This window comes from Dichomitus squalens (genome assembly GCF_000275845.1).
Source record: "Dichomitus squalens LYAD-421 SS1 unplaced genomic scaffold DICSQscaffold_1, whole genome shotgun sequence".
In the NCBI taxonomy this organism is placed as follows: Eukaryota; Fungi; Basidiomycota; class Agaricomycetes; order Polyporales; family Polyporaceae; genus Dichomitus; species Dichomitus squalens.
Window position 1 is genome coordinate 1,865,698 of NW_006766883.1, and position 17,569 is coordinate 1,883,266.

Consider the following 17,569-nt stretch of genomic DNA (forward strand, 5'->3'; position numbering starts at 1 on the left):
GAACTTGAAGGGGCCGACGACGAAAGTGACAAGCGGACGGGCGCCGAACGTAGAGAAAATACCAGTGTCCGTTTTAGGCAAGTCGGCTGTTTGAACCCAACCACAACTCAATGTCGCCCGTCACATATCGTATCATCGCTTGCGCACGCGTCTTGCTATCTCGCTTCGTCTAAATGATAGGGGCAGTTTGATAGAGAGGTCCTACCTCCCCCCTATTTCAAATTCCCGAGCCCGCGTAGATGAGATAGCTTGCGCGCTTACATGTCCAGGCTCCATGATTAAGCGCTGTGATGAGCAGTCCGGTCGCCTTGCAAGCTGTAGAACTGGTAGTAGAACCCCTCACTTTGACATGAATTGCAGTAGATGTGTTGAGGATAGAACTCGTGAGTGAGTTGCCCCCAAGGGATAGCTTTGCATTGGGTTTTGCGCCTGTGACAGGGCAATCTGCTTGGCACCACAGGAATTTGTGACTATAAGCTGATAGCTGCAGGCGAGAAAATACTGTGTTCGTCCAGAGAGCTCCTTTTCTGCTCATACATAATTCAATATTGAGAGCTCATCCCTTCCATTAGTTGTTGCCCCTGCCATTCAATGTGATTTCTTCTGGACAACACGGTCGCGGTCAATCCTCCCGGGCGCTAATCGGAGCCTGGACATGTAAGCGCGCAAGCTATCTCATCTACGCGGGCTCGGGAATTTGAAATAGGGGGGAGGTAGGACCTCTCTATCAAACTGCCCCAGACGTCTGGGTGACCGCGGTGGTGGGGTGCGGGTGTAAAACCCATACGTCTGGGTACGAGACCAGTATTTGTGAACATGGAGCACGTACACGGTTCCGAAGGGCCCGACCGCAACTTCGTACCATTAAGGCTCCAGCTGCTCCGACGGAACGACGACCGCGTCGACATCTCGCGACAGTTGCGGAAGCGCAATGCTTCGACTCGGCCGACGGCATTCCTAATGTAATTAGGCATTCCGTCGTCCGCCTGGTGTCACGCGTATGCATGTTCAAGGAATCTGACCTAACACCTGACCGTTGCCCGATGTTTCTCCGATGGAGGCACATCATACGCGACCACATGTCAATACGCGACGGGCTCCGAGTAATCCAGCAGGCGCGCTATAAAGCCTTTGATGGTGAGAGGGCTGGGCGCGGTAGCTGCTGACGTCTTCATCATGCAACTGTCCGCCCTAGCTTGTTTGCTGTCGCTATACGCTTTGCCCCTGCTTTGCGAGGCTACCACCGTACCACAAAAGAACAGCAAGGTTCCCCCTGGGTTTGTGACAACCAAGGGGAAAGAGTTCGAACTGGATGGGAAGCCTTTCGTAAGTGTTCTGTTCGATGACCCATGGCATATTGACTGAAGTCCTGTTAGGCTTTCGTGGGTGCAAACTCTTACGTGCGTCTCCTGTGGTGAATGGCACCCAAGCATGATACTCACATTTATGACACAGTGGCTTCCTCTTTTGACTAGCCAGTCGGACGTGGATGCTACGCTCGAGTCGATGAAACAGGCTGGCGTCAAGGTACTCCGTACCTGGGTAAGGTCTCCGTGGAGTTCCATTTTGCGAGGCGTACTGACTCATTTCAAGGGTTTCAACGCTATCAATGAAACAGAACTGCAGGGTGCACTCGAAACGAACCTGACATACTATCAGGCATGCACTCCGATTTCATCTCTGTCTTTCATGCTTCTCATCCTAATTGCAGGTTTGGAACAGCAGCCAGTGGCTCCTCAATGACGGACCCCAGGGATTACAGCGCCTTGATAACGTCATTGCTTCGGCATCCAAGCATGACATCAAGGTTATCGTCGCATTCACCAACAACTGGTATGTGTAATCCTGTGCTAGTTTCACTTGAAATTCATCTGATTGTCCCGGGGTGCAGGGTTGGATATGGCGTACGCCTATACTGATGGAATCGCCGCACTATCGTTGAAATCTCTCATTTAGGGCTCTGACCTCTACGTCAACTGGATCGCCGGAGCTGGTCAACCACATGATGTTTTCTTCACGGACTCTCGAATCATCGCCTCCTATCGTCAGTGTCTCGTGGTGTCCATTGATTGCAAAGTGGCTGATTGTTCTGCAGAAGCCTACGTGAAGACAATCGTGGAACGCTACAAGAATTCTTCGGCCATATTCGCGTGGGAGCTCATGAATGAGGCCCGATGCGTGAGTGATACCCTCCCGGCGGGTCCGGCTTGTGTACCAGGTTCCAACACCCTCAAGACCTGGTATGAAGAGCAATCGAACTTTGTCCGGAGCTTGTAAGAACAGTTCTCCCGTTCATCAACTATGAAACTCAGAGGCTGATTTGCGATAGGGATGCCAACCACCTGATTACGACTGGCGGAGAAGGACAGTTCTTCTGGGAGCATCCTCTCCAATAGTACGCGTGTTCAGTCGATGTCTGAAAAGATGGAACTCAACTGTCTCTCAGTTGGTTCAATCACACATTGGTCAGCGACTATAACTATAACGGACAAGGTGAGCACTGCCGGATGTGGTGTTTCGGGCGGTACTTCCAGTACTCATTAGAGCTACAGCGGGCGAAGACTTCGACCATGACACGCTCCTATCGAATATCGATTTTGGAAGCTACGTACGTGGCCACCCAACGTTGGTGAATCTTTAAGATGACACCGTCTCTACAGCATATGTATCCCCAATCCTGGTTAGCATTAATGATGAGTCAACGAGATTGCACTGAACAGTTCCATCTCATTGCAATAGGTATCCCGAACTGGTAAGCCTGATCAGTAGGTTAACGCGGCCCTCTACTGAAGTAATCTGCTGCAGGACCATCCCGGTTCTAACTTCACGATCGAGAGCTGGGGCTTAGACTGGATCGATCAACACATTCATGGTATGATCCAGCATTGCGTCGGACCTCGATTTCCATCTGACCATCCTCGTTCCAGCCGCCAACAAGGCGAACAAGCCCCTTATTTTGGAGGAGTTTGGCGTAAGCGGACTTCGTGAGCTGAATTTACTCTCCATTCGCGCGGCGTTCCTCACATCTGTTTAGAAAACAAGACCACTATCTACCCCAGTTGGGTGCAGCGCGCTTTGGACACGAAGCACGCGTAAGCATCTCAGTCCATATCCCGGCGTCGTATTGCGGAGCTAATTGAATCCCTTGTAGAGGGTAGATACGCTGTTCTCTCTATAGTGATCGCCTACTCATCACAGGACGATTGTCCATCGCAGCATCATGCCATGGCAATGGGGTCAGCTTGGCCTCACCGAAGACGGCGGAAACCGCCCCATCAAGTATTCTGACGCAATCGTTGACGGAGTACGTGGCTTGCGGGCTTGTCCTTTTGTAGACATCAATCTCACGAGGTTACTCATAATATTCCTGGGTCTCGCAGGCTTCCCCAAACGATGGTACGGTCTCGATTTGTATCTCGATTCGCATCGTCCAGCATATCGGTAGATCCATTGATCGCTTTGTCCGTCCTCTCAGGCAACACTTTCTATCCCAATCAGACTCAAGTCTGGGATATCTTCACGTAAGTCCGCCATTACCACCGCCACGACCCGTATCTCGATATGCCAGACCCCCGCGTCTCCGAGATCGATTCGCGAAGTCACAATGCTTATTGATCGACGTTTTAGGAGGGCCGCTAAGATCCAGAACGCCAGATCTGGGTAGACGAGATAAGTGGATGGTACAAGTACAAAAGATGACTATGGTACAGGGATGCAGTGAATGCTAAGGAACATATGCAACAGAAAACAAGGGACGTCAAAGACCTCCGCTGATGACAAGCTATCCGGTTCCCCTCCCCGCTTGCCTCCCATGCTCGCGACATGGATCCTGCTGGTTTTGTGAACATTCAGTCCCACGTTTCGTCTGAAAAGATGTAATGTAGCGCGTACAGCTATCCCCTGTGCTGAGGCGCCGTCTTGTGCCCAGCCCTTGTAGGCGACATTGATTCCCTCGGCGAGTTTGATATTTTGGTTGCAACCACATCTATATGGTGAATATGGTGCACTGAAAATGTCGGATATCCGGCACTTTGTGTCGTACCAGATTTTCACCCTAGGAGATCACTGTGAGATGCCCGCTGGAAAGCGAAGGTCTGAAGAGCATCCTCACGACATCTCCACCTTTCGTATGTGCGCCGAGACATGCCGTTCGACAACATAACGGTACAGCGTGCCCGACATGACCACTAGTGTGAGGTCCTCTCCGGCCCGCATGTAGATGGTGATCCCCGGCTGTCCCCCATTGTCTCGGAGGACCTGTACCGTGACGAACGAGGTCGTATCATTATGAAGTGTGAGCGTGAGATCGTGTGTCTCGGTGCTGGCAGGCATGAGGGAGATGTCGAGATGTCAATTTTGCTCGCCCCGTGGAACGCGAGTTGCGAGTTGGTAGGAGAGAGACGTCGACGAAGTGAAGACGCAGGGGCATCAAGCTCTTGAGGCACCAGCCGGTAATTATACCGGCCCCGGGAGAACTTGCAGCATTCCGTGAGTGTCAAGAATGCGCGACGAGAAAGAACCGCGGGCGTGTTCTTACAAGAAAAGCTCACAATGCAGGCATCGCAAACGGTGAAGGTCCTATTGTGTTCTGCATCGGGCACTCCCAACGGGCGTTCGAGACACCAGATTGGGCGACGGGCTCACGGGTCGCACCGCGGACAGTCGTTTCAGCCTCCCGCAATGGGACAACGAAGCAGGTGAGTCCACCTCAGCGCGCATAATGGGGTAGGGAAGGAAGGAGGCAGGATGTCAGGCGAAACAAGGATGATGAGCGTGCGACGCCGGGCGGCTACCTTATTGTCTTCGGCTAACTTCTGGGCGGGTCACAAGGAACCCGTGCTATCGCTGTATCAGCGTACATTCGCATTCAAGAGGCGTTTATGCGAGAGTATGAATGGGGGTTGTTTGAGATAGGGAGTGGTAGGTTCGACACATCAAGATGACTCGGAGAACGTTCCGTGAAAGCATAGCAATATCGTGGCGTTTTTGCCACAATAGACTCGTCCAGGGAGGAATCACCGTGGCAGATCGTCCCAAGGCTTCACCCATCCCGTCTCATACGCTGCACAATCCGTAGAATATTCTTGCAGTCGTCGATACCAGAATGATGACGTCCTTCCAGCTCCATCTTGGCGTGTCTCAGCATGCCATCCATGCCCTTCGGATACTTCAGACCGTAGTGGTGCTGGAAAGACTTCTTCAGGTTGATCCAGCGGTTATAGGGTGCGGTGAGCGCATTTGTGCTAGGATCCATTCCGGTCTGTGTCCCGCTTAGACGCAGCTGCTGAGGAAGCATCGTCTTCAAGTCCCAGTCGCCGCATGTGAGATATGCAACGGCCTCGGGTTGTGCCAAAACCTCGCGTGTCCGTAAAAACTCTTGGTATCGCTCCCATACAGAAGGGAATGGATCCGCTGCGTTCACTGTACTCTAAAGCATTGATCAGCATTTCAGTCTCAGCATCTACTTGGAAGAGACAAACCTGGCCAATGCCGGTAAGCTCCGTGCAGAACGGAGTCAAAGTGGGATGTCGCGTAGGCCGGACATATTCGTGGAAGGTAGCATGTACCTTATCCTCGTCAACATCATAAAGGAGGGTAGGAAATTCTATGATCTCGGTTTCGTTCCTAGGCACGATATGACCGCTATCATCGCAGGTAGCCTCGAAGTCCAGGACAAGGAGGTATCGTAGCCGCATAGAGTTAGAAAGACTGGTCGCGACCTTGGTGGACAGCGAGCGGAACAAGGACATTGGGTATGTGGCGGATGTGGCTCGTCCACAAGTAGACTTGTTTCTGGGGATCCGGTCGGTCGGTCCTACTAGACGTCACCAATAGGCGCCTTTCCACGTCTAAGATCTGATTCCTTGGCCATGGCATCATACTAGCCCTAGAGGTCTCTCGACAGCTGTGAGATGCAGAATAGTTAGGGAGCACCACATTCATGGTATTCAAAATGGACAAAGTATATTATACACCGATGAGTCCGACGGATATAGAACGGAGACAATATGAGACGGCAGGACGCAGACCATGCAAGCCGACAAGATGACGATGTTTACCAAGGAATGAACGAGCCAGGCCGGACCCTGAAGTCCATGAGGAGATCCATGCAGACAAGATCCTCGTCATCGTCAGTGTAGCCGCGGATGTTCACGGTAAATTGTGCTAAGCAAGCATATAGATGAGCTTGCGACCTTGCCGCGAGTGTGATACAGACTCACCGGGAGGGATTTCCTTCGGCAAAGAGACGGTCTGAGTGACCTTATGAGTACCCTCCTCGACTGGGCACTGGATAGTCGTGTTCGCGTTACGGCTGTAGTAGAGTAGATTTGAATAACTCGGTCTTTGATAAGCGTCATGGAAACGTACGCTTCCTCGCAGAGATCGAACTCTTTGTGGAGAATCCGGATGGGTCCAGCCTTAACGGTCACGTCCGCGTAGGCACCGTCCTGAAATGAACAAGGTTAGAGAAAGTGGGACATGTAGTGGGGTGCAACAATACCTACCTCAACAGGACCGTCGGCCACACCCTCGACTGTAATCGTCAGGTCCTCACCCCGCGCGGGCGGGTCAGGAGTAATCTGGATGCTCTTGATGTGAATGAGGTGCGAGTCGGTGCCTTGACGGTGACATAGAGACCATAAGACTATGTGAAACACGATGATGTTAAGCTACGTACCGCAGTCGTTCCAATCCCACTTCTTGTTCCCGGGAGCGCCTGGAAACAACACCTCCTGTTCATCCTTGACAGGGGAGGATAAAGCGCCAGCAACTGCAGCAGCAAGCAAGAACAGTATACCAAAGCGAGTCATGATGGTAAGAAGAGGGATAATATCGTCGTCGTCGTCAGCAGCAGAGAAGCAACAAGCGATACGCGAGGCCCCAGGTGTCTAAAGAGAGTAATGACGGCGCACGGGGATGTCGTGGGAGCGACCTTCTTTAGTGGTCCAAAGGACGGATGCAATGGGCCGCCCCACGCCTGGTCGGGGGATGTTCCGGAGGAGACCGTCGGGGTTGGGCCGGCGAGCGCCTGGAAGTGGCGCACCGGCACTGAGTCTCAGGCTGCACTGCACCACCAACTGCGCAGTCACCCTCCCTCCACTATTTGTCCTCACTCCGTGGGCCCTGCTGTCTCTCTTTCCTTCCTGCTTTCACGTAGTTCATTAGCTGTTCTTGCCACGACCTTGACGACTCACTCTCAGTTGCTCTCGACCGAAATCTGACGCCATGAAACCGAGAGACTACTGTTGCTGCGCAATACCTGTCGTCTATGCTGGAATCTACATCGCGCTGCTTGAGCAGTTCGTCCTTGGTGTAACGGCTGGGGTGCTGTCTATCGCTACGACTGATAGTGAGTTGCAGTCGAATAGCATCCATCGCGCACCGATCGCTCATGCATCTACCCAGTCGTTGGAGCGTCCACCCCCTCATTCGCGAAGTGGTTATTTGCCATAATCTGCTGGATCGCCGCTGGCGTTCAGATTTTTGGTTTCGTAGCCGTACGCCAGGTACGTACCTGGGCTTCTCTGGGCTTCGACCATGGAACCTAGTTCATGATTCTTGCGTAGGAGCGCCCTATCTTCTACCGCCGATATGTCACCCTCCACTGCCTGCTTACAGTCGCCGCATTCGGCGTCGGTGCGGCTTGGGTCATCCTCTCGGCCACCCGTCACAAGCAGGCTCAGTCGAAGTGTATCGCCGATTTCTTCGGGAATACTATCTCTGCCAACAACTCCGAGGGCCAGACATTGTGCGACATCTTCCCGTGGGTTGACGTCGGCATCATGGGCGGGCTGTGGGTCCTGTTCGCGATCGTTCAGGTGATTCCATTCATTGCTCCCGTCATTTCCGTCGATTCAAATTCCCCGATTAGACATACCTTTACGTCGTCGTATCCTCGTTCGGCAAGGGGCAACGGCGTGATCACACGAGATACTCGTCGCTTCTGAACGAGTCCAGCAAGTCGATGACTATCCCCTTGACAGATCGTGGTGCGTGGGACCCGCGCACTTCCATGGAAAACCTTGTTCAGCCCAGCGGCCACGCACGCCACGACAGCGACGCCAGCGTAGCGACCGTGATGGCCGACAAGCCTCAGGGCTACTCCGACTACCCGCCCCACGTCCCGGGGAACGCCTATACCCAGGAGCCCGGCCCCACCCCCCGCGTATACGACAGCTACTACGATAACTATAATGCCACCGGCGGCGTAGGCTACCCCGAGCGTAGCCAGGCCCATCCTGGTGAGTTGTAGATAGGAGCTCGCGCCATTCCCACCCTTCTCGCGACTGTCCCCCGGGCAGACGTAGATGGTCTGTCCCTACCACCTCGTATTTGAGCCGGCGCTAACCACTGTTGTTGTCGATGTAGCGGAAGGGTCGTTCAGGCGCAAGACTCCCAGAGCGCAGAAAGCATCGGAAGACTTCAATGTTTATAACAACGCATATGGCAGTCGATACTAGCGTACTCGTTACGATACATAGTCAGTGTGGCGCGGTCGGACATGGACATCTTGGACTATTCACCGTTGTGTAATTGACATTTGCTTTCGAGCAATTTGCATCCGATATTTTCAAAATGGACTAGCCTGCAGCATTGTGAAAGAGCGTTGACGCTTGATTGCTATACAGTACATCTGTCCACTGCACTGCTACATGTTCTCAATCATACGGTCCTCCCACGGACCAAGCTGCAAGTTGATCATTCTGTCCTTTGCAATGCGAGCCCACCGCTGTTCTCGGGCTCCTTCCGCCATGATCTGGGCCCTGAAGCATATGCAGACATGTTGGAGCGGCATGTCCCGGAGTAGCACTACGCTCTCTATGGAGTCGCAAAGGGCCCGCTCTTCGTCTTTCAAGGCTACCGCGTACCAGGCATTGATCACCTGAAGCTTGAACGTAGCCAGGCACGGCGGCAGAGCATTGACGAAGTTGCTGCGCAACTCGTCCACGGTGACCAGATGCAACGCAAAATATTCCAACGCGGGTAGATTCTCCAGGCACTGGGTGATCACCGTGCTCGAGAGACGGCTGCATCCCAGGAGGACCAGCTTCCGGAGTCTGGGCCCGTACGAGGCCGCCAGGGACTCGAGATGGTGGTTACGGATCTCGAAGCCGAGCCGGTGCCCGAGCGCGTACGTGAACGACTCGAGGTGCGCGTCCGGGAAGCACCGGTCCACGGTGTGCCTGTCGAAGTAGCTGCCCGTGACGCCGTGCAGGGTGACGTGCCGCAGGCAGGGCATCCGCACCGCGTCGTGGGCCTCCGGCCGGGCCACGATCTCCCCGGAGAAGCGAAGGGCGACGGCGCTGTCCGGGAGGACCGCGTCGAAGATGTCGACGCGCGTGTCGGGGTTCAGGTAGAGCTCGTACGCCGCGAGCCGGGCGGGGCGCGTCGGGAACATGGCGCGCTCGAAGCTCAGTCCGAGCCGGCGGGATCCTGCGGGGAGAGGGGCGGGGTGTGTTTTTGTTTGCTTACCGGTCGTGCGTGGAGCGGACGCGCGCACTCACTGTGCAGGCTCATCGTGTTCTGGAGGTTGAGGGGGAGGCCCTGGCGGCAGGGAAACACGCGCAATCGGCGCAGGGATGTCATGCGGCCGAGCGCGATGTGGAGGCTCGAGAGAGGCGTATCGGGCGCTGCGTCTGCCTGCGGGGAGTGGCCGATCAGGAACGTGGCCTTACACAATCGTACACTCTAATCTCACCTGATCCTGCTTCGGAGAGTGGAAGACACGCCCGTCATTGGCGACGTCTGCCCACTCTATGCGCGATAGGAGGGAAGGCGCGGCGTAGAGCACGAAGGCGTGTATCTGGTGCTCGTGCAGAAGGGAGACGTAACGGCGGAAGGTGGTGCCCGCCTCTTCTGCGATTTGGCGGCAGGTGTGAAGGAGCCGAAAGTGGGCGTTGGACGGCTGCAGTTTCTTGCGAACGTGCTGATGGTCAGCCAGGACATGGTCGTAAATGTGGAGTCTGAGCTCTGTGGGTAGCTGGAGGAAGGAGGCCATAGAGAGGGAAGGGACGAGAGCGTGGGCTCACAAACCACCTATGAACGGATGCGAATAGCAGGGGAGGGGAGCCGGCGGAAGGGGGATAAGATCGGGCCATCGATCATGTGGTGCAAGTAAGAAACCATATATAGCAGGGTGGCGGCTGAGAGCGGGGACGAGAAGAGGCGCCTGTGTGACGCCGGGCGTGGCGGCTGCTCTCCGTCTGCCAGGCCGTTCATGCATGGGCTCAGGCTGCTGCTGCTGCTGCTGCTGCTGCCGCTCCAAGCCCTCCAGATCCCCTTCCCGGCCTGCCCTCCCTCCCCGGTGCCCGAGGCCCGCGGGGCGTCTCGCGCATCCCGCCTGCCGCCTGTCACCAAACACAATAAGAGCTGCACAACGTGGCAACGTCCCCGGGCGTCCAGCTCCTCAGTGCGCTTCAGCACGCCCAGCCCAACCTTCGCAGCCTGCTTCCCCACCGGGCTCGGAAGGCTGTCACAGCACCCGCACCCAGGCCTCGCTCTCTTGGCCGTGCCACCCAGCGAACCGCCACGACCGCGAACACTGCTCTCTCGACACAGGCCCGTTCGGTCTCTCGACTGCCGTAAGTTGCGACACCGCGCAACGGCCCCCGGAAGCTTGAACGAGTTGCCAACCCGAGCGATATTACCCTGTGCCTCTCTGGCGTTACCCTCCCCTTCCTTCTCGCGCACTCTCTTTACATCTTATTGCCTCCGCTTCTCCTCCCCACAACTCCTTCCTATCGCCTGCTAGCCGTCCCCTGGCCCTCCGCGAACCCGCCTGCTCTCATACGCACACCCATCGACCATGCCGGGGACAACGCAGTACGAGGTCCTCCTCGACTTCACCAATGACACGCACGACTGCGCGACGGTCCAGCTCCAGCGGGACTACGGCCGGAATACCGGCGCCATCGTCCTGCTGCATCCAGGCGAGAGCGTCACACTTGTACTCGATGCCGGTGAGTGTGAGCCCACTCGCCCCAGAAAGCGCATGACGCAAGCCAGCGCGATCGACGACGACGACGGGAGAGCTGACACCGACCGCTGCACTCGCACAGGCACGGTGTACAAGTACGCGCTCAAGACGCGGACAAGAGTCGCCAACGTAACGTGAGTGCCCGCACGCCTGTTGCGGAGACACACGCGCTAATCGCGACTTCACCTCCGCCTGCTGTGTCCCCTCCGACCTCCTCTAGCGCACGGGCATGGCGGGACGTCAGCTGTCCGGTCTCCCACCTCTTCCCGGCCGCTCCCGCGCACCCCGCGCCCGTCTCCCAGACGTCGCCCGAACCGTTGCGGCCAGTGCAGGGCATCACGGTCGACCAGCTCTGGCGGGACATGCGGTTCTGCATATGGAACGATGCATAGCAGCGGTTGTCGAGGTGAGTGTGTGTTTGTGCGTAGCAGGAGTGGAATGGAATGGAGACGTCGTGCTCTGACTTTTGACGCGGACGCTCATTGTCTCTGCTAACAGCCGCGATTCGGATTTTGTCACGAGACGACGGGTGCCTGTCGAGTGCCATCCCCTGTGGCTCTCCCCCCCCCCTCGCACGACCTAGTATGCCCAGTGCCCAGCGCCAGTCCATGCCCAGCGATATGCCAACGCGTGCGCGTCGGACTATCCTGTGAGGCGACGGTGAAGCAGGCGCCGCGATCGCGAGCGATCGCACAACGGACCGAGACTCCTCGAACGATGTATTAGATTATCACTACCTACTGTCTTCATAGGTTACAAGTTGTAATTGTCGCCGCACTGGCCGTCCCACCACGCCGCTGCCGCGCGCAGGTTATTGTACACGCGAGATTAGATACCGCACAGCGCGAGATCGCGCTGCGTAATTGATTGTCGGCGAGGAATCGTCGTTATTGCAACGTTTGTTCCGCACGTTTCGTGCGTTGCGCGTGCGAGAGAGCTGTGAAGCCCATCGGGGATGGGGATGGGGATGGGGATGGGGCTGGGACCTGCGGCGATACGCAGGGGCTGATGACACACTCGCACACAGCGTTACAACGCCTGCTGCTCGTGTTTGCAGCGAGGCACGAGCCCGATTCAACGCCCCACGCCGCTACGCGGGCCACATTTGCTTCATATTGGTGTGCCCGGCTCAGATGCTGGGAATGCCGGCAGTTCTCGAAGTACGGGCTCGTCACAAGGCCTCCGTGGTTCTCACAGCGCGGGAGGGGGCAGGACTGAGATAGAACGGAGAACGCCTGGACAGCACGGCGTCCAGAGGCGCGTCCGGGACCGAGCTCGGAATGAGACGCTTCCCTCTCCCGGCACTCGAGGGCACCGTGCGGTGGGATGGGATCACCGCGCGTACACACCGCACCCTTGACTGCGCAGCGGGGTTCTTAGATGCGGGTTAACCCTGCCTGGGGAGAGCGGTACGTGCGAGGGCGATAGCGCAGGCAAGGTTCCCGGATGACTTGCGATGAGACCTGTATGGCGTGAGCTTCTCTCGGCCTATTCCTAGAAGACGAGCTGTGGAATCCCCCACGAACGTCTGTGTACCTCTGGCTTGTCTGCGAGGCCGGTCCGGAGTACCTGAAGTGAGACAAGAATGGTCTGACGTGAGCTCATGAGAGCACAAGGGATAAGACGCACTTTCTACGGCGAATATGGGTATCATGTGCAGACGGCCCAGACGTGAACATTGTTCATGAGAAGAATGCCGGCTCAGAATGGCGTGTGGCCTGCGTGCTTCGCGGAAAGCCTAACATCTAGCGGATGCACCTTGGGGAGAACACATCATAAGCAAACATGCTAAACAAGAATGCCATAAGATGTTGTACCTTGTAATGAGCCGATGATCCACCATGTCTGGAAGCGGCGGGATTCTGGAGGGTTACTGACATTGGGTCAGAGAAGGACCAGCCGCCATGGCCCGGCTCCTTGGCTATGGGAGAGCATTAGCAGTTTCGATCGGAGTGCCGTATCAGTTAGGGAAGTTGTGAGCATCCGAAACCCCATACGCAGGGTATCAGCCCTTCATCAGGGATGCGAGCTATAGTTGTTCGAAAGAGGCCGGATGACCTACGGTTGTGTCAAGCAAGGTCTTCCTTCGAATCGCGCGTACAATGGCTCTCCAGATCTCTTATACATACGGAGGACATGGGACGATGCTCCGCTGTCGCGTGTGTATGGACGACCTGCCTCTTCTGCAGTTTGCGGGTGAGCTTGAGGAAGCTCGGTGAATGGCTCGTCGCCATATGCATGGCTCTCGCCGCCCTGCACCTGGAAGAACATCCCGAGACCGATGAGCGAAATGTGAGGGCTTAGATGCTATACGGTACCGCAAATGGCCCGACAACGATCCCACCAGACGAACTGTGCTCCTAGTCAGCTGCGGCAAGAGCAAGTGGGCTGGCGGCGCAGAGTCGCGACTGACCGGGACGCGGTTCAAGCGCCCTCACCGTGAGAGCGCGCTCTGCTCCGGGTGACATCCCACGAGTCCGGCAGATGATGCAAAACCAGTCGTCTTGCAGCGATCTTGATCATGAGGCGACGTCTTGGTGTGCTCTCTGACTTGACTAGGACGTGCGTCTGGATGCGTCGGGAGTCGCCAGCAGTAGTCTCGGGTCCGCCGTTCGTTCATATGCATGAGACTGCATAGTCAAGGCTTGCTCCATGGCCATGGGTCTCGAGCGGGGCCCCAATTAGCACTCCTCTCGGTTTATAGATGCTCCTGAGAGTGCTCCTTCCGTCGCCTGTGACACGGGCCACGTGATGACAGACGCGTCCCGTCGCGTCAATAGTCTCTGCTCGCGTGATGTCATTGTCGGAGAGCTGTGGTGGGACTGCCGTCATACCCTCCTCACTGGGAACCCGAAATTCAGGAAGGAGCGACGAACGAGCGAGTATAAGAACGGCACATGCGCTCCTGGCTCACCCCACTGTTCGTTCATCTCTTCATACCTACACATACACTCCAATCACCACCATAGTAATCATGCAAACCGCTGCTAATGCCGCACAAAACGTGAGTCCTCATCCGTTCTGAGCTCGTATCTTCCATCCATGCTGACATCGAGACGTGTAGGCTATGGGGCAGTTCCCCACTGTCGTCCACCCCGAGTACAAGTCTCGCCCGGACGGCGCGACTATGAAGGCACTCGCTTGGTTCGGCACCCGCGACGTCCGCCTCATCGACGCACCCATTCCCGACATCACAGAGCCAGACGACGTGATCCTCAAGGTCACTGGCACGACGATTTGTGGCTCGGACCTCCATCTCTTCAACGGGGAGATTGCCGCGTTGCAAAAGGGTGATATCCTTGGCCATGAGGTATGCTCACTGATCCAACAAACTCCCCGTACAAGCCTATAGCTGAGCGCCTGCCCGTAGTTCATGGGGGTCGTAGACAAGATTGGTCCCAATGTCACCAACCTCAAGGTCGGCCAGCGCGTTGTCTCATCGTTTCAGATTGCGTGCGGCGAGTGCGACTACTGCAAGAAGAAGCTATCCTCGTTCTGCGACCGGACCAACCACTCAACGTTAGTAAGACTGTCGTATCTCTACGTTACATATCATCTCACCAATTCCAACAGGCTTCAAAATGCCATGTACGGACACCGCGACGCAGGCTTCTTCGGCTACTCGCACTTCACTGGCGGTTTTCCCGGCGGCCAGGCCGAGTACGTGCGTGTGCCCAAAGGCAACGTCAACTTGCTCCCCATCCCCGACGAGGTCTCCGACGAACGTGCGCTTTACCTCTCTGACGTCCTGTGCACTGCCTACCACTGCGTCATGGACACGGGTGTACAGGAGGGTGACACAGTGGGCGTTTGGGTACGTGGAACCCCTTTGGTATGTGGAGCGCACGTAACTTACATGAACCTATTTTGCAGGGTCTTGGTCCCATTGGCCTTTGCGCTTCGAAGTTCTCCCAGCTCAAGGGTGCCAAGAGCGTCATTTGCATCGACCGCGTCCCGGAGCGCCTGAAGAAGGCTGAAGAGCTGGGTTTTGATACCATCGACTTTTCGAAGCACACCGATGTTGTCAAGCGTCTCCAGGAGATCTGCCCGGGCGGCTTGGACGTTGCCTTGGACTGTGGTATGTATTTGCTCGTGACGGCTACGCAACTCGATCGTGCTTGACGGCTTCTGCAGGTACCTTCCACCAGCCGAAATCGATGCTTCACAAGATCGAGAAGGCATTGATGCTCGAGACCGACGTCTCGGAGATCGTGAACGAGATGATCATGTCCGTCAAGAAGGGTGGTCGCTGCGGCATCATTGCTGCTTACGTCGGCTACACGAACCACTTTAACATTGGGGCGCTCATGGAGAAGGGTATCCGCCTCATTGGAAACGGTCAGGCTCCCGTCCACAAGTGGTGGAACGAGATCTTGTACGACCTCATCGTTCCCGGAAAATTCGACCCGACCTTGTGAGCTGTCATCGTTCAATGGAGGTCTATGGAGATACTGACACCGTGGGTATAATTGCAGCATGATTTCCCACCGTGTTCCTCTCGAGGACTTCCCTAAGCTATATGAAGCCTTTGATAAGCGCGAGGGAGGGGTGGAGAAGGTATTTGTTGAGACTCAGATCTCAAATCCCCCTATGCCCGGCTGCCCGACGACCACCAGGGTCTCTGAGTGGGCAGATGTCTAAGTGAGAGGGCGTAGCGAATTACGGGCTAACGAAAGGGAAGGGGCTTTGGCAAGGCAGTCACGAGATGTATTTGTACCGTGACGAGTACGCACATGACCTCACTATATAATATGTAGCATCAAAGACTTTATGTGGACACCTTCGAGACTCGCACATCACAGAAGAGATGCGGGGCAAACGTGGCCTATGTTGGGCCTCAGAAACGTGCGTCGAATGCCGTATCCACCGACGCTTCCCGGAGATGGTCCCTGACCGGGCGGAGGTTTCTGCGTATAAAGCACGCCAGACGTTGAGGCTCTAGGCAGGGCGCCACTTGCTTGCTCCATCCCCTACCATCCTACGCACAGCATGAAGTTCAATGCTCTGCAAACTGTTCTGGCCCTTCTCGCGCAGCTCGTGGTCCTGACGCACGCAAGAGCGACGATCAACCAGCAGATCTTGTCTCTGAAGGAGGCGAACTCGACGCTCATCCAGTACCCAACCCAAATCACGCAAAACATCGTGCCGAAGGCGATTCACTCCCACAACGACTGTGAGTCCCCTAGCTTACGCGGCGTCACAGCAGACTGGCGGCGCCATCGTGAACGGATACAATTAGCTCACGCGGCCATGTGACTTTGGTTGATGTTCGTCGGATGCGCGACGGAACGCGGATGCAAATGCTAATGCGGATGTCGATGTCGACGGGAAGACTGGAGAGACGTGCCGCTTCTGACTGCGCTTAGCTTGGGCGTGGCGAGCGTCGAGGCAGACGTTTGGTTGGTCAATGGGACGCTATTTGTGAGTGACTAGCTACTTTGGCAGACGTTGTGGCCAAAACTGCTTCGAGAGAGTTCAGCGCTGAAATGAATGGCCCGTATAGGTTGGACATGAGGTCCAGGCGCTGACGAAGGACCGTACGTTCGACTCGCTATACGTCCAGCCCATCCTCCAAGTGTTGCAAGTGACGAACCATCGTTCGCCCTTCACCGTGAATCAGACCGGCGCGAAGTAAGTGATGGTCTATGAACAAAACATGGGAGACGCTGAAGGCGCCGGCAGCGGGGTGTTCGACATGGATGGCGGCCTTCCTCTGCAGCTCTTGATCGACATGAAGACAGACGGCCCGAGGTATGTGGCACAGTCGTTCCTGTTACCATCACTCCACTGAGCAGGCCCGCCCGGGGCGCAGCACCCTGCCGTTTGTCGTGAAAGCCCTGCAACCCCTCCGCGAGAAGGGTTACTTGACCACGTTCGCGAACGGCACCCTGACCGTGAAGCAGGTGACGGCCGTCGGCACCGGGAACACGCCTCTGGACGGCGTGAAGGCCCTCGAGCCGCGCGACGTGTTCTTCGACGCGCCCCTTACGCAGCTGAACGACCCGTCGCTTAACACGACCTTCGACTCGACGATATCGCCCCTTGCGTCCACGGACTGGGAGAGCGCCATCGGCTGGAGTGGGATTGGGAACATCAGCGACTCGCAGCTGGGGAACCTCACGCGATTCATCGCGGACGCGCACGCGCTGGGCATCAAGGCCCGCTTCTGGGACACGCCCGAGTGGCCCATCTTCGCGCGAAACGCGATCTGGCAGGTGCTGGCGGACAACGGGGCGGACTGGTTGAATGCGGATGATTTGGAAGCGGCGAGCTCGTTCTGAGGAAAATCTGGCCTGACACCGGTTGTACCTGATTGTAGGATGTGCTTGATTCGCGCCATGTCTTGGTGATGCCTTTCCTCGATGTAATTTTGATCGAGAGGAGAACTATGTAGGAATGTACCAGATTTCCCTATTTGCTAGAATGCCTGATGATAGCCAAAGCGCAGTAATCAAGCGTTAAATCGCCACTGGGACTCAGCTTGTTCCTCGAGAAGGCAAAGTGGCAAAAACAATATTGCTGTATAACATGGAAATGACGAGTAGCCACGGTCGGTTCTGCATTTCACCATAGCCTTTTCAGGCGAGACTC

The 17,569-nt window shown here is 56.0% G+C and overlaps 6 protein-coding genes across 6 annotated transcripts; 5 read left to right on the forward strand and 1 right to left on the reverse strand.

Annotated features, from left to right (window-relative positions):
- The first annotated feature begins 1,152 nt into the window (after positions 1-1,152).
- DICSQDRAFT_176740 (glycoside hydrolase) lies at positions 1,153-3,977 on the forward strand. The gene is made up of 20 exons (XM_007360413.1): positions 1,153-1,326; positions 1,377-1,400; positions 1,456-1,542; positions 1,594-1,659; positions 1,712-1,833; positions 1,892-1,904; positions 1,957-2,044; positions 2,096-2,273; positions 2,330-2,395; positions 2,447-2,493; positions 2,553-2,608; positions 2,661-2,680; positions 2,740-2,752; positions 2,806-2,872; positions 2,928-2,984; positions 3,035-3,092; positions 3,214-3,304; positions 3,381-3,396; positions 3,476-3,521; positions 3,628-3,977. Exons 1-20 carry the CDS (start codon positions 1,177-1,179, stop codon positions 3,662-3,664), a joined length of 1,302 nt encoding a protein of 433 aa, XP_007360475.1. The 5' UTR covers positions 1,153-1,176; the 3' UTR covers positions 3,665-3,977.
- A 923-nt stretch (positions 3,978-4,900) lies between these two features.
- On the reverse strand, positions 4,901-6,885 carry DICSQDRAFT_158616 (Exonuclease). The gene is made up of 6 exons (XM_007360414.1): positions 6,680-6,885; positions 6,507-6,619; positions 6,370-6,449; positions 6,222-6,313; positions 5,481-6,165; positions 4,901-5,428 (listed from the first exon to the last, which is right to left on the reverse strand). Exons 5-6 carry the CDS (start codon positions 5,748-5,750, stop codon positions 5,042-5,044), a joined length of 657 nt encoding a protein of 218 aa, XP_007360476.1. The 5' UTR covers positions 5,751-6,165; positions 6,222-6,313; positions 6,370-6,449; positions 6,507-6,619; positions 6,680-6,885; the 3' UTR covers positions 4,901-5,041.
- Positions 6,886-7,129: 244 nt separating this feature from the next.
- Positions 7,130-10,059, forward strand: DICSQDRAFT_131301 (uncharacterized protein). The gene is made up of 6 exons (XM_007360415.1): positions 7,130-7,351; positions 7,408-7,508; positions 7,569-7,820; positions 7,874-8,312; positions 8,371-9,644; positions 9,703-10,059. The coding sequence occupies exons 1-4, from the start codon at positions 7,228-7,230 to the stop codon at positions 8,252-8,254; spliced, it is 858 nt and encodes a 285-aa protein (XP_007360477.1). The 5' UTR covers positions 7,130-7,227; the 3' UTR covers positions 8,255-8,312; positions 8,371-9,644; positions 9,703-10,059.
- Positions 10,060-10,175: 116 nt separating this feature from the next.
- DICSQDRAFT_131306 (uncharacterized protein) lies at positions 10,176-12,080 on the forward strand. The gene is made up of 4 exons (XM_007360416.1): positions 10,176-10,961; positions 11,061-11,112; positions 11,199-11,384; positions 11,477-12,080. Exons 1-3 carry the CDS (start codon positions 10,808-10,810, stop codon positions 11,368-11,370), a joined length of 378 nt encoding a protein of 125 aa, XP_007360478.1. The 5' UTR covers positions 10,176-10,807; the 3' UTR covers positions 11,371-11,384; positions 11,477-12,080.
- Positions 12,081-14,045: 1,965 nt separating this feature from the next.
- DICSQDRAFT_47407 (GroES-like protein) lies at positions 14,046-15,619 on the forward strand (the record flags this gene model as incomplete). The annotated part of the gene is made up of 6 exons (XM_007359831.1): positions 14,046-14,288; positions 14,349-14,497; positions 14,552-14,792; positions 14,852-15,056; positions 15,113-15,392; positions 15,454-15,619. 6 exons carry the CDS (start codon positions 14,046-14,048, stop codon positions 15,617-15,619), a joined length of 1,284 nt encoding a protein of 427 aa, XP_007359893.1.
- A 348-nt stretch (positions 15,620-15,967) lies between these two features.
- Positions 15,968-17,259, forward strand: DICSQDRAFT_142606 (uncharacterized protein; the record flags this gene model as incomplete). Its single annotated transcript, XM_007360417.1, has 5 exons — positions 15,968-16,151; positions 16,311-16,399; positions 16,482-16,609; positions 16,661-16,729; positions 16,791-17,259. The coding sequence occupies 5 exons, from the start codon at positions 15,968-15,970 to the stop codon at positions 17,257-17,259; spliced, it is 939 nt and encodes a 312-aa protein (XP_007360479.1).
- Positions 17,260-17,569: the final 310 nt, after the last annotated feature.